The sequence below is a fragment of the Arvicanthis niloticus genome, chromosome 15 (genome assembly GCF_011762505.2).
Source record: "Arvicanthis niloticus isolate mArvNil1 chromosome 15, mArvNil1.pat.X, whole genome shotgun sequence".
NCBI lineage: Eukaryota > Metazoa > Chordata > Mammalia > Rodentia > Muridae > Arvicanthis > Arvicanthis niloticus.
Genome location: NC_047672.1, coordinates 18,353,497 through 18,376,243, shown reverse-complemented (window position 1 = coordinate 18,376,243; position 22,747 = coordinate 18,353,497). Strand labels below are relative to the sequence as shown.

The 22,747-nt window shown below is 37.4% G+C and overlaps 2 protein-coding genes across 2 annotated transcripts in view; both read left to right on the top strand.

Moving 5' to 3' along the window:
• Cntnap2 (contactin associated protein 2) overlaps window positions 1-22,747 on the top strand; it is a 1,965,545-nt gene that overhangs the window by 778,521 nt on the left and 1,164,277 nt on the right. The gene's annotated exons all lie outside the window — the stretch shown is intronic.
• On the top strand, window positions 15,100-15,819 carry LOC117720411 (uncharacterized). The gene has a single exon (XM_034518884.2). The coding sequence runs from the start codon at window positions 15,100-15,102 to the stop codon at window positions 15,712-15,714; it is 615 nt and encodes a 204-aa protein (XP_034374775.1). The 3' UTR covers window positions 15,715-15,819.

Here is a 22,747-nt window from a genome sequence, read left to right as displayed (position 1 = left end):
GTGCAGAGTGGATAGATTGCTGTGCATGTAAGATTTCACCACTGCTTCAGAACATACTCTAAAAGCATTATGCAAATAAGGGAAATACTATTCAAAATGTCAACATTTTCACCAAATCACTACCAGTTGTCTTTTCTGGAAAGAGTTAAGCATGCTTTTATGTCAAATATTCAGTTACTCATTAATTAAACCAGAACAAATTCAATATATTTTTTATTCAGCAGATTAACCAAAACTCACTATGTTCACAATTTATATTCACCCCGTAAACTACATATGCATTAAACATTTCCATCTGGAGCCCTGATGATTGTTTTTCTCCCATCTCATGCTTGATAAGCTGTTACTGATTAGAAAGGGAATTCAGAAGCTGTTGAAAGCAGAGATATATTTTTTTAAAAGATCTACCTCCTTAGTGTCCTTTACCCCTTAACAGATTTTGCTTGATGTCTGCGGGTTCTCTTCTGGCTGTGATGCAGTAAGCTTCAAGTCTCTTAACCACTGTAGTTCATATTCCACAGCCTTACTAAGCCTTTCCATCATTCCCAAGACACACACACACACACAGATTTCGTTCATTTCAGAAGCTATGCTACATTATCTATTCATAATATACTATATTGTGTATTACCTGCCTCATGTGGCTTGATCTTAAACTTCAATTTACTCAGAGCTATGTATGCTCTGTAATAAACCATAACAAGTATACTTTGATGCACAATGTATTCTAAGACTGCACAGATTTTTCTTTTTTTAATCTTATTATACTATGAGGTAGGGGTTGTAAACTCCCCCTACCACCACCATCATTCCATGGTTGATAAAATTGAAGCTACAGGGATTTTTATTTTAGAACGTCCTCAAGATCAAATATCCTGGAAGCTTCATAACTCATCCTGAATATGCTTACTCTGATGCTCAGGCCAAAGCCATCAGACACCTTACCATGGTCCTAGCAAAGCCATTTTGAGTTTCCATTAACCCTAACTCTAACCCTAACCCCAGCCCTCATCCTAACCTTAACCGTAACCCAACCTTAACCCTAACCCTAACTCATGGGGTGGGATGCTTTTGCTATTTAGCTCTAGGGACACATTTATATTGCAAATAGACATAGCCTTAATTCTTAAGAACACAAAAACTGTCATAGTTTCTTGATAGGATTCATTGAAATGACCGAATAAAAGATAGCCTTGTGACACTGATAATAAAATTGCTACATCAAAGGCAGAAGATATGCAGGTGGTAGCATTGGAGCATCACTGAATGTCTGTCACTTACAGTGTCTGGAACTAGTAAAGACACTATGGTCACCAGCATTGTATTAGCTTGCATATTCCCCACTCCAAAACTGGAGAGTCACAGTACTCAGTGTAACGTTTTTTAAAAAGAAAGACTGCAAAGTCAGTATACGAATGAGAATTTCAAACCCAGTTTATTAGTTTCTAAGGCTGTATACTGTGTTTTCTATAAATTATTATATAGAATATTCTAGGTAATGGTGGGCCTCACTCGGAGATGTCAAATATGCTTCAGCCAGGCAATAGCTTATATATCTTATATATATCTTATCTTATATATCTTCTTCCCTCTGTATCTTGTGGTGTAAATATTGTAAAGCATGGCCTTGCCCTTGTATCTGGCAATAATATGATGTAAGCAGAAGAGTACCTCAAGGTCATCTTACCCCGTGGAAACAAAGAATGATTATTGAAGGTAAACACACCAGTTACTCTGAAATGAAATAGATTATATCTTGGTATGGTAGATTGGTATTACATGCCTTACTCATGTGCACCTGCAGCACTCAGCCCAACATAAAAGGAGAAACTTAATGAATGTAGATGAAGTGAATAAATTAAATAATCAATAAGTTAATTATGCATGTATGAAAGAATAGAAAATATCACCTTTGTGTTAAAGAGGGTTTTCTATAATCAACAAATGGAATTTAAACGTCTGTGGTATGCACAGCCACAATTATTTTTCCTTTGAAAACCTACATTTATTGTAGTTTCATGGATCAATAGAATAATAATATCTTTGTCTTTTTCCAACTGGTTATTTACAGTAAAATCCTCTGTTATCATCAGATGCAAGAATTCCTATAAATCTGAACTTTTATTTTGCTTTGTGTTGTGTGACTTTTCCTGAAGACACTTGAACAACTGTCAGTTAACCCCAGAGGCAGCACTGAAGTCAAACAAAGGGACGATTCTATCAATTTCTGTATCATCAAACCTCTAAGTTCACTTACTGGAGTTTGGTTAAAAGGAAACTTACATGATCAGCAATGACTGAGAAGCAGCTGTTTTACTGAGGAGCCTACTGCAGGGTGCCTCAGGAAAGCTCACTGTATAATATAGGGACTCCACAACAGGTCAGAGTCTCCTCTCCACAGAACTGGTAATTGCTTCTGCAACCTTGAAGAAAGGCCTTGGGAGTGTTCTTAAGATCAGTTGCCTGGAATTTTAAGGGTTTCCTATTTCATGAGTCTCAGGAGCTTCCATGTTTTCCAGAAGGGAATGTTTCAACTCAGGAGAAATTTCTATATCACACAAACTTATGGCAACAATTAGTTTTGCTTTTAGTAAACAAACTACACTATTTAAGTTGGCGTCTTTGGTTTTGAAAAAAAACAAAACAAAACAAAAACATTTTACTGAAGAATCTGGCTGAATATAACAGTCCTTCTGAAGATTTCTTTACTTCTTAGTAATGTTCTCTCTGTCTGTCTACCTTTGTTTGGGGTGTCAAACAATACTAAAGGTGAAAGCTTCTAAAACCATGCCAGTATTTTTTTCTATAAAGAAACCTAGAATATATAAACAGTCTTTTATCCAGAAGACAGGGAAATTATGTATCACTGTGTAGCCCATGTTGTTTTTGAATTCAGCATCATCCTGTTTGAGTCTATGAGAGTGTTGGCATTACAGACATTCACCACAGTGCCCAATCCATGGACTCTTAATTAAAGACAGTTTTGCACTGTGTCATCTGGCTAGTTTTTTTATAGATGATCAGAAAATAATTTTAAATCCCTTTTTATGTTTAATCATTTCATCAGTGTGTTACTTCTCGTATGTGCAACTTGGAAACTGTTGTATAAGCTATTCTGTGACCCAGAAATCCAGATGGAAGTGATTGATAGATATGAGCAGCTTGTCTGTAGCTGGAACTCAGATATCCTGTTTTATACAGAAATTACATCACACACACACGCACACGCACACACACACACACACACACACACACAAATTTTCTAAACTCTGTAGGTTTTGTTTTTCAAGAAAATGTGCACATGGATCTGTAATTCAATACTGCTGATCAGCTCTGAGTGCATACATACAAGGAGTAGTATAGAGACTTATCGGCTTGTACTTATATATTTAGGAATAAATGTATCTTAACACCGATTAGTGAAAAGGGAGCCATAAATTTGAAAGGAAACAAGGAGTGGTATGTGTTAGATCTTGGAGAGAGAAAAAAGAAAGGGAAAATAGTATAATTATATTGTAATATTTAAAAAAATTAAAAGAACTCATTTTTAAAAGAAAATGTGTTCTGAGACCCCAGAGTCTCATTACCACACAATTAGAAATGGGAGAAAATCCACTGAGGCATGGCACGAAAAGCAGTTTCTTACTGGACGTTCGGAGAAAAATTCATTAAAGCCTTTTCAACTCTAATACTAATCAATAGAGTAAACTCAATGGGCAAAAAAAGAAGGCAATAGGGATATTATTAAAGGGCTATTTTAATGAGAATACTATGAAAACACCAAATTACATTTGACAGGAAAGAAATGCCTTTCTTAGGGCTCAATAAGTTTTGAAAGAAGAGAATTTTGAACCATGGGAATAAGTTTAAAAGAAATCAGCAAGAGTAAGTAAGGAACAAGGAAGCAACAGATGCTTTCAGCAAGGGAGAACAGTGAAATGAATCAGAAAAGACAGCCCAGCAATGCAGCATGCACACACATTGCCTTTGACACAGCCCCGGTTAATATCCCTGTGGATTCTCCCTCGTACAACACGTACACTTTTTCCAATTCCATCAGATTTGGTTTCTGTGGGAAACAACTGTTTTCCTCTTTACTAGGATAAAATGTTGCCAAAGCAAAGTGGGGAAAACACCTTTGAGAAGTGTAGTGTTGTCAAGAATGCAGAATTTATGTTTTATCTCTTCTCTCCTCTTACACTGTAAAACTGTGATCCTTGCCTGTGGTATAAATAGGAAAAAAGTCATGTTTTGAAGAAAAACGGACATGAGCCAGCACTACTGTTATGATTCTGGATTATCACCCAGGGCAGTATGTTCCCTTACTTCCTGTGAAATGGAAGAAGAGCTACTTCTCCAGCTTCTCTCTCCCTCTCCTTCATCCCCTCCCCCTCTCCCTCTCATATCTGTTTCCTGGCTCTTGAGTGCACCAGTACCACCCGATTCCTCTCAGCCAGGTACCATCCTCTTAGTGCCTCAAAACTGTTCAACATCATTTGGTTTTATGCCTCAAATGAATTCTTCTGATAGATTGTTTACAGTGTGTTGGTTAGCTGACAGTATATTGAATAAAGCAAGGGGTGGACAAAGCCTCTAGTGGAGGGACTCCAAAAGAAAATAGTTGCTTCTTTACCTTATTTTTCCCAACAGTGGAAACAATGTGTTATTGTTAAGGATTGATATTTGCTTAACAGTTTAGTAGTAAATTTAAAAACACTAAATTTTAACTAACCACTTATATCCCACTTCCAGGGTTACTAATAGGTTCTGTTACTAAAGTGTCTTGGGTGAGAGGAAATTCTCTAAAGGTGACACCTAATACCTTCTGTGGGAATGATTTAAAAAGAATCTATATACTGAAAAGAAGACCCATTCCAACAGCAAGGCAAAGTGACAGTGGCCACTGACAGACTGACAGACATCTGAGACAGGGATGTGAAGACAGAGACTTGCTGTGGAGTGTAAGAATAAACCATAACTACTCCAGACCAAAAAAAAAAAAAAAAAAAAAAAAAAAAAAGGCAGCACTAGAGGGTTGGATAGGTTGACTGTTGCAGACAGAGAGGAACAGCTACAGATATGGAAGAAAACACCAAAGCAGCCCTAACTGTCCAAACAGTGAAGTTTCTGAGAGTGCTGGACACAAAACAACTACCAGTAGTCCATAGGGTCAATGTTCATGATCCTCTCCCCATCCATCATGAAATACTCACACCCCTAATATTTTTGCAGCTCCTATGTAACCGTAGTTGTTTTGAGTTCATGAATAAACAAGTCAAGTCATGTCCAGCAGGCAGTGTTGCCCCAGACTGTGCCTTAACATATAGATGATTCTCTCTTTCTCTTCTTCTGCCTCGTTCCTGAGCTTTGGAAGAATCTCACTTGATTTTTAATGAAATGTTCCATTAAATAGAGACTAGAGAATTCACACATTGTTTTTATCTGGATAGAGCAGTTTTAATATTAAAAGGCCAGAGATCCAAATGATATCACTTGGTTTTGATTCAAGGAGGGAGTCCGTCAAAATGACATGGGCATCCTTTGAGCCTGGTGTAGCGAGTTATTTTAGAACAGTATTTTGAGCTGAACATAAATGCTCTATGGTGCATTCATTCATTATCCTCATCCTGTACTCTAACCTTCTTTTATATAAATAACACTTGGAAATATTTCCAGATTCTAGGAAGAGAACATTAATCATGTCATGGTACAGGATGTCTCCAAATCTTGACATTTCCCTTGCATATATACCATAGCAAAAGGTGGCCACAGGGAAGGGATATATGCCTAACATATGGATTAAATATGCCTAGGCATCATTTAAAAACAGAAGTTTCGAGAAATAGCACAAAACATCAGAAATAACCAAAATACAATTTTCTAGCCACCTCAAAACTTCATTTGAAACTTCAAACTTCTTCATTTCAAAAAGGCACCATTTCTGAACCTTGACTCTTACTTGCAAGATCAATCATATATAAGTAAGAGTGGACACTAAAATGATATGTATTAGTTCTTTGATTGCTGCAATCAAAATACCTAACCGTGAGTTACAGGAGAAAGTTTTATCTTGGTTCCTTGTTTCAGAATGTTTTTTAACCATGGTCAGAGTCTGGGCATATTTTTTTCAGATTCTTGGCCCATTTTCCAAAGCAGTGAAAATAAGGCACACACAAATTTATCAAAGAAGCAAACTACCTTTATTTATACCAATGTGATATTACAGCTTAAAGAGGGATGGCTATCTCAGTTGAATGCAGGGTACATAAGTGAGAATGTCAAAGGCCCAAGTATTGCTTGTGTTTTCTTTTTGAGTTTAGGAGTAGGAGGAGTTGGTTAATGAGGGACATAGTCTGAGTGGTTCAACTTCAATCCATTAATTGATTAGGTCAGATATTGATTTTTCTCCTGTGCATGTGACTTTGCATAATGTGTCCTCTTTGAATCACATGCATGCTCAGTTTTGCATAGACATGGGATTGTAACCAAAAATTTTTCTTCTTAAAGCTTACTAGAAAATACAGTTTAGTCTCACTAGAAGATAACTCCTCACTAGAGGGTACAGATTAGCTTCACTACACATTAAAACCAAGCCACTTTAGGACAGATCAACCCTTATATTCTTCATACCCAGATATGCTAGATATACTTGATGAAAAACTATCAAGATTTGACTATTTTTAGAGACAGGGTAACTTATATTATTGTAGGGAGATGGGAGTACATGTAGCCTGACTCAGATGAAGAGCAGAGTGGTTCTGAGGGTGCATTGTTTAGAAATGAGTATTAATGCTTAGCATGTGCAGTTGAAAGAACTAAGCTGCTAGGATTTTATTACAATAGGAGTGGTGCACCAAAAACTGGAGATGCAATCCTAAACTGTCTCCTACATTTGCTTGCCTCAAGTTTAGACCATGGCTGCTGGGACCCATATGCTTGGACAGAACAAGATGGTTGTGGGACCAGCTGTTTCCTCTGGCATGGGCACGAAGCAAAGGGCATTTCTGGAAGGCAGTGCTCCAGTTATCTATTCTTTTCAAGTAAATTACAACCTATGAAATTTCAAAAATCTCCCCCTATAGGACCACTGGCTGGAATATAGGCTTAAATGCATGAACATGGTAGAAACATTTCTTATATAAAACGTAGCATGTATTATAAAGTAGGTACTACATCAAGTCCACAGTATCTTCCTGTTCTCCAAAGGAAAACAGATTTTCCATGTGCATGAAGTCCAAGTAAGAGGGCTTCAATATTAGGCAGGCAAGGAATTGGCTCTGTAGCTGCTCACTTATGAGCCACCCACGATCACCTATCTGCTGCTCTAAGAGATGGTCCTTCACATATGACTTCCATTTCAATTTCTGCTTCTTCCGGATTTCCTGCCTCTTCAGCATCTTTCAACAGTTCTGCTCAGTTCACCATTAGAAGTTCGAAGTGTTCTACCAATCCATTTCTATGTGTCCACATCCCAGGCTTCCACCTCACTCTGCCCAAGTCTGTGACTATTCTCCTTATAAACTTACTATTCCCTGTGTGAAGCCTTGTAGAGTGTTCCCATCACTAATTTGAAAGAACCACTTGGAAAAACCACAAGAAAATATTTTTTCTATATTTTTTCTCAGATGTCTGAGCCCACAGTTTTCCCATTAACTTGATTTAACTAATACGCTCCAAAAGACTTCGACTTGGTGATTGAGACGTGTTTATTCATCTTAAACTCTCCCAAATCCCAACATATTTATTTACAAAATCCAAAAATCAGAATGCTGACAGTTATAAACCTAGGCTTTAGTTTGTATTTAACAAATTTGATCATTTAAAGTGATAAAAAAAAATAAGGATCACACTGAACTTGTGGTTCAAAACCTGAGGTTCTGATGGTGAATTCTTTGTACCTTAGTTTATTGATATGCTATAAAGAAATGAAGGGTGATATGTGGTATAAAATCCCAAAGAAGGGGTTTGAACATATTCTTCTGACTGTTCAGACCTAGTACCAGCTTAACTTTGCAGCACCAGGTAAAGTGAGAGCCTATGGCAGACCTCCAAACCTATGTGGCGTGAAATGTTATTCATTACAGTGAGCAGCAAAGACACAGCAGTCCAAATTACATTTGTTTTCATGCACTCTATTTCTTTGTGTTTTTTTCTGCCTTCTCATTTGCAAGAAAATAGGCTGCATCTGGAAAGTCTGCAAAAGTGAACAATGAAGTTACCTCGACACTAAGCAAGATGCCTCAATTCATCCCCAATCCCTCATGTTATAGTACAAACCCGAATCTCTTCTCTCAGGTCTGAATCAGGGAGCATTAGAACACACACCTATTCCTCCTCAATTAAGCTAAAAAGTAACCAGTGATAAGTTTAACAAATGATACCAGTCTGCTTAGGACATGCAGATGGTGTGTTCAGAGCTCTGTGCTGATTCTCTAGAGAGTTCTCTATAATGCATCTTATTTGGCCGAGCTTTATATTTCCCTGAAGGTCAGGGACTTGTCAAGTCACTAAACAAAACCTCAGAAGAATTAACTAAACCTTGATGTCACCCCTGAACTCCTGGGAACCAACGTCTACAGTAGAGAAGACACAGTAGCTGGCCCTTCAGTATGATCCTGATTTCAAAATGATAAGCAGGTACAATATGAGTCTCTGCTAATTATATTAATAGTTGTGCTGTGTGGTGTGCTAGGTTGCTTATGCAAACACACACATACACAAATACACACAGATAGATAGATAGATAGATAGATAGATAGATAGATAGATAGATAGATAGATAGAGACAGAGACACAAATAGAGAGAGAGAGAGAGAGAGAGAAAGAGAGAGAGAGAGAGAGAAATTTGAAAGGAGTTAATCATTTTATAATTCTTTAAAGTCACATCTTCGTTCTCACTAGCCCCAGGTAACAGCAGCACAGTCCATCATCTTTAATTCACTCAGACTAATTTTTCCATGTTTGAGAATTAAAATAATTCATCTTCCTAAATTTGTGTCTAATTTCATAATAAGGCTCTATGAATATATCTAATATACTCATGCTTATAAGTCATTTATTAGATTCCACTTATGAGAACTGTAATATAATAAAATTTTAAAGTTTGTTTTCCCTTTGAAAAATCATATAGTATTTAGACTATAATGTTGTGCACTCAAATTTGTGAATTGTGGTTGTCAGAATTGCATTTCCTATTTGCTATGCTAACAAATTCTGACTAATGTAAATGGAGGAAAAAAGAGTTTGTTCTGCTCATAATTCCCACTCATAATCATAGTGGGAAATTCACAATAGCAAGAGCTTGAGGTAGATAAGACATGGACTCCAGAATCAAGAAGCAAGGGCATTCATTTCTCAGTTTGCTTTTTCTATTTTCCATTTTATACAGTCAAGGATCCTCTGTTCAGAGAGTGGTCACACCCATATTAATTAAAATCACCATGATAATCCCTCACAATTTACCTAGAGGCCTGTCACCCAGGGGAGTAGACTGCATCTAATAAAGAGTGAAGACTGCTGCATGATTTAGCACTGTTATTCAAAGTGACCACTTGAAAAAATATCTCCATGCCTCTGAGTTTTATGTTTTAAAATTGGCTTTCTGGAATTCTAATTTATGAGGTTTTGAAATAGTGGGGGAATCTGAGGAAATAAAGAAAAAAATCTGTGAAATTATGCCACTTTAAAATTCAACTAAAACCCAAAAGCTCAGTTTTTTGTAAACATGGTCAAGGCATTCAGAGTATGCTAGGCACTGACCTTGGAATCTCAGAGGGGATGACAGGATTCTTGTTGCCTTTCCCTCATTTCACAGGCTTTAGGAAGGAATTGGTTTTCTAGGGGTGAACTGACCATGGTGAGAACCAAGGCACCAGCTCAGAGCTGAGCTCTTCCGTAGCCTAATGGGATGTGTAGAACGCTACTGAGTGTAAGGTCACTAGAACATCATTTTAATTTCTAATAAATTTTCTGATAAAATTGCATCCCAAGAAAGGAGACACATGCTATGCTGATTCTGGGTCTACATTAAGAGAAACTTGACCGTTGATATTTTAAAGACTTTACCATTCTACTAGAAATGCCATGTGTAACCGTATTAAACCTGTCATGCCTTGGGAAGTGCATGCATTGCTAGAATTGGCCTAAACTGCACAAAATCTTGTCAAGTTTAGAAAGTTGAAAATAAGATGTGCAGGCACTGTATCAAAATGTATCCTATTTGCAAATTCAGGCTTTCTTAATAACCCTCCAAAATACTTTGCTAAAAATATTATGAATTTGTGACATTTTTTGCCCATATATGATTTGAATTGAGAAAGATCCTATTCTTGAAGCTACAGAATTCTGCAACATCATCACTGAGTTTTCAGTGTCTCTTCGACTTAGGCTTTTATTTCTCTTGTTTGATTTTTGGCAAGAAAAGAAACTCACAGTATGAACTATACAAAAAGAATATCAAAAATTCTTAAATGTTTAGATGTTAGCTTTAAATCAGATATGGCCTTAAGTTAATTCAGGGCTTAAAAAAGCTACAGATTAATATTATATTTCTAGCAGACTCAATAAAAATCTGTATTTCATGTTGAACTTAGATGACAATATATTTTACAAAGTCAGAAATAGTAGACCAATAATCAAATATCTAAGTATAGGAAAACATTTTATGCCCTCCCTTACAAGAAATAAAATTCAGAGGAAATGACTTGTGTCCTATGATTCTTTGAGCACCCGAGAGGTTACATATATGTATATTACTAAAACTGGATTTCCTGTTTTGCAATGTCCTTAGTGCATTTAAAAATCTAATATGCAACCCACACAATTATGTGGCAGTAACCACATGAAGAATAATTTGTGACTCTAAGGTCCACTGTAGGACACATGGACTAAAATGTGTGTCCATGCAATAAAAACAAATAAAGGAAATAACAGGGACACTTCACTCCTTTATGTAGTGTCTGTCTGATGCAGCCTAGGGTGTCTACGAAGTTGCTAGTTAGCAGAGGATGAATTGAAACTTCTGGTCCTCTTGCTTTGTACGACACCATAACTAGCTTATACAGCAGTAAGAACCAAACCCATGCTTTTAGCAAACCTGCATGTAAGACAAACTCTCTTCCAGATAAGCTGCATTGCTGTACAATTTCATAGACTTATGAAGATAATTGCAGCTGATTAATCATGATTCTCAAGACTCATATATATTTAATTGTATTTTCACTAATTCTGTCTGTGGCTCTTGAAATGGTTCGGCGGTCTTCATTTAAAAACCAGTGACTGAAGTGCTCACTAGTCGCAGTTGTCATGTGCTTTAAAGAGTTAAACATGAATTTCCAGTACAGACCTGAATGTTGACTTCAAGGGAAATTTGTGATTGGGTTGCTAGGAGCCTCTGGTCATTACATATTTATCTACTAGTCAATATGTCACAATGCACAGAGAACAGTGCTCTAATCAGTTCTGAATAAAGCTTATCTGACACAAAGTATAAGACCATTATAGTTTTCTCTTGAGAAATTCCCACCAGACCTTTCCCACATAAGATGCAGGTGTTTTAAACAACCATCCTACTCCCTTCCATAAACCTCAGGGATGTAACTAAGTGTAGTATTAAGTAGATCATGGAAAGGAGACTCTTGATAGTGCAAGAACTGAGACCTGAAGACAGAGCTGGGTCTTTTTTGTCACTTTTGGGGTACAACTTGGGTGACCCAACTTTCTCCAGTTCTGCATATAGAGGCTGGGATAATATTAATGTTGCTTTAGGAGTTATTATAGTTATTTTAGTAAGTAAGTAAATCTGAAAATACAAAATGGTACATAGTATAGAACTGGATATATCTAGTAGTTAAATATCTTAGTTCAGGTTGTGAGAAGTAAATAACAAATATTACAAAACAAGGGTAGCATATAAGAGGTTTCTAACAGTTGTGAGCCTGCGAAGTCCTAGCCAGGAACTTGGCAGACAGGCCAGCTGAAACATTACACATCCATAGATGTCGTCTCATTATGTTCTCATGTAGTGAACGGTCTAAAAACGCTCCATCGCCTTTGTGTAAACACCTATACCAATCATGAGGGTTGCCAATCTCCTCTTGAAGTAATCACATCAGTTATTAACGTTATACAGTAATAATTTTAGGATGATCCCCAAATTTTCTTCTGAGCCTCCCAAATTTAGTATTTCTCAGATGCAAAATGCATTCAACCCATCCCAACTATTTCAAAGGTCTTAATTAAATTCTAGCATAAGCTTTACATTTTAACTTCTGAACCTCAAACTGGTAACTACATAGAAGTTATGAGAAAGATTGAAGATATGCTCTATCATGAAAAAAAAGTCTTTTGTGATATTTGAGTAACATTAGAATTACTATATACTGTCAGCAGTTACAAATCGTTAGAGATTGCCCCCTTTGCAAACTTAGCACATCCCACACTCTATATTTTCTACTATGGCCAAAGTTTGTAGCCATTAAACAAGTTTCTTTTCTATGGTAATAAATAATGAGGAAGAAATATGGCTGTTACCCAGATCTGGATTAGAATTGATACAGAAGGGAAGGAGGGAAAACACAACAACATAGCTACATGATTTTCAGAAGCCAGCAGGACTCATTGGCACAAGCCACTTGTCTCCTCTAAGTTTTATTCCAGGAACACCAATTAATTTTATCTTTGTCAGGGCTGGTTCTCTGGTCAAGTAGCAGGAGTACTACTTGTTTGTAGAAATAAATTAATTCAGCCTCCTCATCAGGGCCCACATGAGTGTGCAGATGTCACATAGTAATGGATAGCACCCACGTTCACCATGAATCAGTTTCTCTCTAGTGCCCAAGCCACTGAAGTGTGGGGATGACCAGGCCACAGAGAACCATTTAGAGCTTTGGCAGACAGGACAGAGACCACTCTAGCGCAGAGGAGTGAGTAGATTATTTCACAGTATGTGTACATTTTGAGCTTTCTTCATCCTATTTTATGCTTGAAGTAAGTTTCACCCAAAGGTGTATGAAATCAAAGTCTACATAAAAGTATTCCTGATGTAAAACACCTTAGAAACAAGCCTGAAATACACTGAGTACATGTTCAGTCCCTCGCAGATAAGAGTAAATTGTTTGCATCAACTCACTAAGCTTTTAAGAAAATAGAAGAAACAAGTTTAAGACGATACTGTTCACTAGTGAACTCATATATTGCTCTAGTTATATAAAAATGTATGGGAGTTGTTGGTAAAACACATAACAATTTGGACACTATAAAGTTTATAATTCTAAAGGAGTAGCTTAGTTTATGTATTGTTTGTTTGTTATGTATTCTTTTGTGGTTATGTATTCTTTGACCCAGTGCCACACTAGAGCAAATATTAGGATAGCTAACCAAGAGACACATCTCTGAAACTGTGTCTTAATAATTGAGACAGTTAAGTGAATTAAAATATTTAATGTTTTTAATTTAAAATATTTGTATCTTTCAGTTAACTCAGTCATTCTGGATTTCTGATGGGGTTGAAGACCTATAGTCTCATAGCCAATTCTGGCTATTTACTTTGAGAGAAAAGATCTGAGTAGATGGTTTTCAGCTGAGATTCATTCTAAAGCCAAGAAAAAAGCCAGGTTCAAAACTAAGTGTTTTAGTTAGGAGAGATGACAGAGGTTCTGGTTAGTCAACAAAATGATGGACTGGGTATTAGGATTATCTTGTACCTCACTGGTACAAATAGGCATAATTATGCTCTAATTTTACTTTGAGAGAAAAGTTTTATTTTAATAGGAAGGTTGATATGTAGGAGGAGCTAAGGAGGAAGGAGTACTGAGAGGAAGAGATGGAGTAAGGAGAGAAGATGAAGGAGAGGAGAAGCTAGGTGATGAGAGAGAAAAAGAGAGAAAGAGAGGGGTGGCATGAAGGCAGTTGTTCACGTCTCTCCACCAGTCAAAGATAGTTTATATATCTAGGTTGGGTATTGGGTTACACTTCTGATTGAGTATTACAAAACTTATAGAGCCTTTGATTAACATTTTAAAAAAAATTGTATAAAAGCAAAAAGGAAAAGGGGGTATGGGATAGGGGTTTTCTAGGGAGGGGAAATGGGGAAAGGGGATGGCATCTGAAATGTAAATAAAATATCCAATAAAAAAAAGAATCACAGATTGTCAGGTTTGGAGGAGATCTTTCACCTCTCATCTAGGATAACCATGCAGATTAGGCATGAAATGCCGAATTGAGGAGATCCTCTTGGGGGCAGAGGTGGAAGACAGAATCACCATTTCAAGTCAGCTGACCAGTGTTGGGATGAAACTTCAGACTATCCTGCCTGGATAGAGCCTGAAGCAGAGGTCACACGCCTCTAGTGAAGGGCATATCTGTGCAAAGCTAGAAAGGGAGAGCTAGCAGTGGTTGATGTTTATCTTTAACTACAGTAGATTTCAGAGTGTATTGAGGAGGTATTTCTTCCAGTAGATGCTTCAGTCTTGTGAAGTTCCCTTGGAACAGATCTGATTCCTGAGACTAACAGTGAGTCAGAAACTTAATGTGTGAAGGAAACAATACCCTGCTTCTTCAAACTAAACAGTAAGAAAATATTATCCATGTTTTATACAATTAAAGGTATATGAGAAAGATATTGGCCTCTGGGAAACTGGGAAAACCCTGGGCAGTGGACTGTATAGAACATGAATTGACTCAGGTGGTTATGTTTATTATTGAGAACAATTTCCCACATCCATGGTCCCCAGAGATTTAGGTGCTAACAAAAATGTCTTACCCAGGACAGGGTCCTAACCAATTCTCCCCATCCAAAGCACTTCACTTGTCATGAAGCAGAGAGAAATCTCTAACTAATGGATGGAAAGATTGCCAAAGGGTATCCCCTGGTCCCAGGAGAGGCTTCAGGAAAGGACAACCCAGAAACTGAACAATTTGGGGACAGCTAGTTAGCAGCTAGGGCATGACAGTTCCCAGTGACATCATCAGGAATGCCTTCCTTGGAAAATCTCTTGTATCTAGGAAAGAAGTAGAATCTTCTGTGATGTCACCTGTATTGTGGTGACAACAACTGCCTGTGGGATATTTCTTCAAAGCCCTTTGGGTTCACAAACAGGCATGTTTTCCAGGCTGCTTAGGCTATTTCGGAAAGAGAATGGCGATCAAGGAGAGATCACGCCAAGAAAGAAGGAAGCTGGCCTCATGTCTGGTAAAAAAGGAAGACTGAAATCATTCTGGGAAAGGCACAGCTCTGCTAGGCAAACATCATCCCAGAATTCCACCATCAATGACCAGAAGCAAATGACAAAATTGGAAGAACTGAAATTTGAGATCAAGAAGATGAGCTTTCAGGAGGAAGAATTTTGTCAAATACTAAACCTGTACAATTATCATGATTTGAACTACAGGATGAACATCGAATTCAACATCATTAAAAGAAACCATGAAAAGACCATTTTGAATATCCAGAAAATTACCGAGTCAATAAGTGATGCCATGGAGAAATACAAGGAGCTCATAGAAGAGAACAATTCCTCCAGCTCCAGGCACTGCCAACTCCTTAGAGAATGTTCTCAACTGAAAGACAATGTCAGGATATTGCTGCAGAGAGAGAACAGAAATCTGCTGCTAGAGCAGGGTAAACCACAAGTGTCCTATGGAGAAGATAAGAGCTTCTGTGAGGAGGCCAACAAGAACATCTATGTCCCAAGTGCCAAGCACCAGCAGTTCTGAATGCTCCAGCAGAAACTCAAACATGGCACAGACCAGGACAAGGTCTTCCACCAAAAGAACTGCTGCATGAGGTGCACTGAGTGTGAGCAGCAAATGCACCACTATGCCATCTAATTCCTAATCACCATGGCAATCGATGGCTGCAGTCTCTTCTTTATGTTGCTTTCCTTGGTGTGAATAGGCCTTAATTTCATCTAGCCACTAGCCCAGCAAGAGTGCACATTTGGAGGAATTCAGAGAAGAGCTGAGGCACATCAAGAGCTGCTGGGCATCCAGAAGAGTCTGAGACTGTACATTTTTTCTTGTCCTGATGGGCCATCAAGAATAACTTCATGGATATCAGTCAACAAGCTTGCAGACTTTGAGCCAAAAACTGTAACATGTCTTATGCTCAGTCTTGGGAGGACATATCCTTCAAACACACACTGCAAAAAAAGGAGACCTGCTTACATTTCTCTTGAAAAGATGATTTCCATCAGTAACTGCTTTTCTACTATGTTGCCAAGGCCAGCCACAGGCTGTGCTGCAGAATGAGCAGCCAAGGAATGCTGCTTCCCACAGTTCTGGAGTTTGGATTTTGGTTTAAGTTTTTCTAACTTTGTTTATTTGGTTTTCCTTGTTTTCATTTGAAGGTTTGTTATTGATTTGTTGTTGTTTTGTTCTTGTAATTGATTTAATATTTTGATAAGGCTATACACTGTACATATTGACAGCCTGGTTTCAGTTGCTTTTGAGTAAACTGAATGGATTCTTATGAATGAAAGAGTGATCTCTAACTCTTCACTCATAAGAACCCTCCTTATTCAGGTGTGGTGTCACCATGTTGAAATTCCACAGCTATCGGACAGAGATGGATCTCTAAATTCTCATAGGGCTTGAGCTTATTAATTAATTCGTGATCTGGTGTGTCGGGTCAGTCAACAGGGTCTAGCAAGAGAGAATGTGTGGATGGAGGGACAAGAGGCAAGTAGAATGGAGACAGGACAGAGAATCTGATCAAGTCCCATTTATTGAAAAGAAATCCTGGGTATTTATACACTTTACCACATGCATTGAAGCCATGGACAAGCAGGGGATGACAGTTGAAGGTGCTTTACCAAGTTTGCCTTACAACTGGGGACACTAAACAGGAAAATGAGATATGTGAGAAAAGCAAGATGTTTATCAGAGTGTGCTCAGCTGTTGTAGGCTATTTGCAAAACACGTTTATGGTCAGGGTCTAAGGCTTGAGATGGCTGCAAGGAGGATAGCTGCTTTCTGCTAGGAGAAGGCTCCCAACAACTTCCCAGCCAGACTGAGCTAGCTACAAAGGTGTTGGAAGCCCACTCCTGGCAGAGGGCGCCTATCCTCTTTGCAGCCCTCTGGGGCCATATATTTGTCTACCCTGACTAGAGACTTGTTTTTCTAGCATGATATTTTTTAGAGTAGCCACAACCGCTGAGCACATTCTGAGAATCATGTTGTTCTTCTGACATAGCCTGGACTTGTTGTTTAGTGTCCCCAGCTCTAGGCACTAGTCATTGTCTCCAGCTACACTTCCCCTACTTGTGCTTATGTACACATAATTGTGTTTCAATCAAAGAGACTTGATCAGAAAAAATAAAATATTTGTATCATCATTATTTATTCATTTGGTGTGGAAGGGGGTCCCAGAAGAAGATTACATAGTTGCCTTTCTACTTTTATGCGGGTTCTCGAACTAGAACTCTTGTTACCAGGCTCACATAGCAAGTTGTTTTACCTACAGAGCCATCTGACCTACTTGTCTTAAGTGTTCTAAAGAGTAATTTTTGACCTTCATTAAGGTTATATTCTATATTAGATCTCTGTAGTTCTCAGTTTATTCAACACTCAGACCAAGTTAATGCTGAAAATACTATTTCGAAATTCTACACTTCCAAGGAATAAAGAATTTAATATGCTAAAGTTCTGAGAGGGGGGAAACAGGCATCATCAGAAAGCTGTGTATCTAACAATACAGGTATTGCCTGAGTCATGGCTCATTGTGCTCTTTGTTCACAGACGATGACACTGAGACTGATGTTTTAAATAGAACTAGTGACTTTAAAAAAACCCAAGTTGAATGCAAAGACTCCTGTGATACATAGGAAACATGAAACATGAGGATCTGCTTGGTGTCTGCTTCTTGTATTCATTTTTTTAACCTCACAGTCTAAACAATCTTTTCCTGATAGAATTATGGATTTTTGCACAGTCAACACTGCAGAATTCTTTTCACTGGACAGTAACATTAGCAGAGAAAAAGCAACTCTGATTTATTTGTCTTTTTGATTTACAGTGATATAATAAAAAATAGCTTCCATGTGGATTTTCTTCAAATGAATTTTATGTTAATTTTCAGAAAGTTTATATTATTTATGCATTATTAGGCACATTCAATTTATAACATACTTAGAAAAAGACTGCTTTGATTTCCAGGTGTGCTGAGTTGTTAGTGGGTGGGAGAGAAATCTGAAAATAGTATCTGTAAAAATGTACATGCATATGAATGGCCATTTCTGAAAGCAGAGGGCACTTTGAGTTTCATTTTCAGTTTTGATATTGAATAATGTAATTTTGGTAATGCAATTTGAAATTTACTAACGTTTTTTCTGTGTCCAGATTTGGTTCAGTGAGCTTACCACATAATGAACTACTCACAACTCATTGTACATTATAAGTTTTCTAAAAGCAATTCAATAATAATAAAATATATACAAGAACAAATCCATCTTTCTTTTGAATGTCAATAACTATTTAATCTCAATTTAGTCCAAAGTAACTGTTAAAGGAATGCCTTAGTAACTTAATAACCATGGTGAAAGATTATCATAATGAGCTCCCTAACTTTAATCTTGCAATAAGTAAGTTTCTCTTCAATGCATCCAATTAAAGAAAAAAAATCTGTTATAATAAAACTCATGTAGAAGTTAAATGTCTGAGCTTTGATCTCATAAACAATTGCAGTATGAGGGTAACCATTACAATTCATTTTAAACTATTTATATGGAAGACCACAAGTATAATATTTAAGCAAATACATATACTTACATGATATTTAAATCTATAGTCTCTTAGAAGATCTACTTTACTGAACCCTGTATGGGTTTGTAAGGTTGCAGGAACATAATGCGATTCTCCTTTCGCCATGATATTTCAAAGACACATTCTATTTTAATCAATTTAAGAAGATAGGATTGTGCTATGGATGCAACTTACAGTGATTTAAGCTCTGTGCCTTAGAATGTAAAGGCCCTGGAGGAAATCAAACTTTAGCAAAATGGTTTCCATACAACATAAGGAATGATGTCACCAAGTTCGGCAAGCTCCAGTGGGACAGCAGGCCAAGAATGTTTTATATGGACAATCTTCATAGTGGAGGAATGATTTCTAAGAGTTAGAAAATGGATAAAATGAAATCAGAGGAAGACAAAAATCAATTCCTAAGGAAAGGTTCCCATGACCTTGGCCAGAGACTCAGTTGATTTAGCATCTTGGCACGCAGTGAACAATGGGATCTAAATGAGACAGTGGAGGAAATCAGGAGCTGCTATCACTAAAGTTTTTACCATATACATTACAGAACTTAGATTTTCTTCTTCTTAGCAAAAATGTCCATATGAGAAAGTTGTTCCCAGCTTCTAGTAAGTCAATGCAGGCCTTCCAGTCAGGAATTTATGAGTTGTTTCTTTAGTCCCCTAATCTACCCTAATCTACTGTGAGCATTGTCAGCTAATCCAAGTGTGAGGGCAGCTTTGAGGTGGTATATAAAGGTAATTCATGAGTTTGAAAATTGAGCAGTGTTGTATTCCCCAGTACTTGGAAATAGTTATCATATGGATTGGGGAAAATAGAGGAGCTCAGAAAAGTTCTAGATCTCCAGTTAAAGTGGCTTAATATGAAATAAGAGAGCAATGGTAAGGAAGCCCATGAAAGGAATTATGTACTTGACAAGTAGAGACAGATGTGGAATATCCATATGGACCAATCTTCTAGGCAGTTGGGTACTGGAGTATAAACTTTATAGAGAAGAGAGGGCCAAGAAAAAAGAAATACTTTCTATGTGACTTTCTAAGAGAAAAGAATCAGATTAACAAGACAGAAACCATATTATGAGAAATGAAATAGAGAGGAAAGATTCTCTGAACCAATAAAGGAGTGATAGAAGCCATAAATAGCACCAAAACCTAACACACACACACACACACACACACACACACACACACACACACACACACAAATGAGAGAGAAAAGAGAAAAACCCATTTCCTTTCTGGCCAAGGCTCCTTGTGTAAGGGAGCCTATGCTCTATTACTAAGATAAGATGGACAGTGCAAACAAATCCAGCCATAAAAACAAAACAACAGCCCTAACTGTAGGAGAAATCCATAGTTCTCACACTCAAAAGTCAGGTTGGAGGTTTATTCTACAATGTTCCCTACACTTTGAAGAAGGTACTCATAGATATCTCCTACATTAGAGCTGAAATTCTCACAACATCTACTGCTAATTACTACTTTTTCTTAGAGCTTGGCATAGGATGGTCAGACTTGAACTGGAGAGCATATCTTAGGGTGGAAATAATTGATAAAGTATGCTAAAACTTCAGGCTGAGTGAGGGTTGTGGCTATACCTTCAACTTGCCTTTGGACCATTCATGGCTGATACTCTCTGAGCAAAACCTAATGCAGGATCCACTCAGCTACCCATGGACTTATAGACTGTGTAAGATCTCTGTCTTCCCTACACAGGCGCATAAAGAACTGGGGATTCTTGTATAGGCACTGTAGATCTGCAGCTCAGTATATAGAAGCCATAACTTATATTAACAACTGAAAGCTACCAGTATAATCTAGTGTATGTTGTCTGGCCAGTCCACAGCTCTGCTACTCCGGCTACTCACCAGAAATCCCAGATATTGCTTGTCCCCAGAACCAGGATTAGCACCTATCTATGCTCTTCAGATTGAAGAATTAACTTTATCAAATAGGGATAAGCAAATATCACACCTCATGTTCAGACATTGAAGAAAAATAAAATACAAAAGAAAATATAAGACTTTTCAAAGGAGAAATAGTTATTTAGAAACATACCCTATTTTGAAGAAAATCTATTAGCTACTTGAAAAAAACATTAAATTATTCTGAAGAATCTAAGAAGAGTCTGTGTGGAGGCAGTGCAGGAAAATTAATTCAAAATTCCGCACAGAGAAATAAATCACAAAAAAAAAAAAGTGAATCGGGAATAAAGCAGAACCTTAGGGGTTCTCTGGAAAGTCAGTTATATTAGGTGTTTTACTGGGACAAACACATAAGAACATGTTTTCCTAAAATAGATACATAGACACAGATAAAAGACTAAGACAAACTTGTTTTAAAAAAAGTTCACTAAAACAGACACATACACACAGACACACAGACACACACACATATACACATTCTACTAAAAGAAATGCATAAAGAGATATATGATAAAATATGCTTCACTAATGACACCCATATATTGGCCCACCTTATACTACATAGTTAAACTACATTTGTCATGAGCCCATAGAGAGAAATGATGAAAAAAAAACCCTTCTGGTGGTGTGTTGCAGTTTCTTGTGGCTTCCATGGATTGAGACTGATTGAGAGAATGATATCAGCTAAAACAAACTGCTGAGATAGACACCCCTGCTGAGGCAAGACCCATGGAGGACAAGTGATGCTTTGAGAAGTCTAAATAGAACTCAACAAGCAGTGGCTTACTTACAAGGCCAGCTGTACAATACTTGTGGGTCTCATGTCTTGCTTCCCTGAGAGAGGCACAGCTGAGAACTTTTCCTAGTATCCCTCAGGGTGTGTGTGTGTGGGGGGGGGTGTCACTTCTTCTGTCTTGTGCCCAGACTGAGGCCTGGATGTCTCTGCCTCTGATTCCTGTTCACTATCCTGACTCTACCAAACTGAACTGCTGATGTATCCAGGAAGGGTTTGTGACTGGATCAAACTGCCACTGCTAACCTGTGAACCGAACTGACTGTCTCTGCTAGGTAGTAGCACTGCCTCTGATTCCTGTTTGCTCCCCTGACTCTCCCAAACTGAACTGCTGGTGTATCCATTACGTGTTTGTGAGTAGATCAAGCTGCCACTACTAACCTGTGAAGTGAACTGCCAATTTCCAGACAACACAGATTAGAAATGCTCCGAAGAATCTTTCTAAACAGGTCCTCTTCCCCGACCCTCCACCGTAGGTAGGTGGTGAGCTATAAGGGAGGTTAAAGCATTTAAGAACCATCGTTAAAAATAGACATTTAAAAAAATTAAGTTACACAGGAATATGAGAAATAAAATCCACTGAATAGAATGAAAGATACAGAAAAGAACATTTGCAGAAGATCAGATTAAACAAAAAAAAAAAAAATAATTATAGTGATTAAAGATCAAGTCAGTTATCAACATATTATCATTGTCAACAAAAGAGTAAAGTCAGAATGATGGGAGAGAGATATAAGTTTAAAAGAATGAGGACACATAGGAAGCATAATCAAGCTTTCATATACAAATTGTAAGAATTTTAAATATAAAAAGGGGAAACATTAAAAACTCTATTTTATTAAAGTTAAATATGGGCTTAAAATTTTTCCCAAACCTCAAATAAACATGAAGGTACAGATACAACTGAAAGAACCTCATTTAGCCTAAATTAAAACAGACCTTCACCAAAACAGAGTGGAGTGAAACTGTCAAATGCAGGCTAATGAGAAAAATCTTGTAAACAGAAAAAGAAAAATATCAAGTCACACAAATAATGGTCCATTAAATTTGTACCATCACTCATAAAAAATAAATCTATAAACCAAAAGAAAATGGGAGATATATTACAAGTGCTGAAAGAAAAGAAATAAGCCCAAATTTGCCACCTAAGGAAGCTATTCTTAACAAAATTTTCTTTCTAAATATTAGAAGAAATAATCTGCCCAAGATAAACAGAAACTGAAGTGACTGATGACCCATACGTGAACCAATAAGCAGTAAGAATGGAAGGATGATAACTA

Bases quoted from the DNA above. Each gene is read 5' to 3' on its own strand.
- LOC117720411 (XM_034518884.2), top strand. From the start codon at position 15,100: ATGTTTTCCAGGCTGCTTAGGCTATTTCGGAAAGAGAATGGCGATCAA.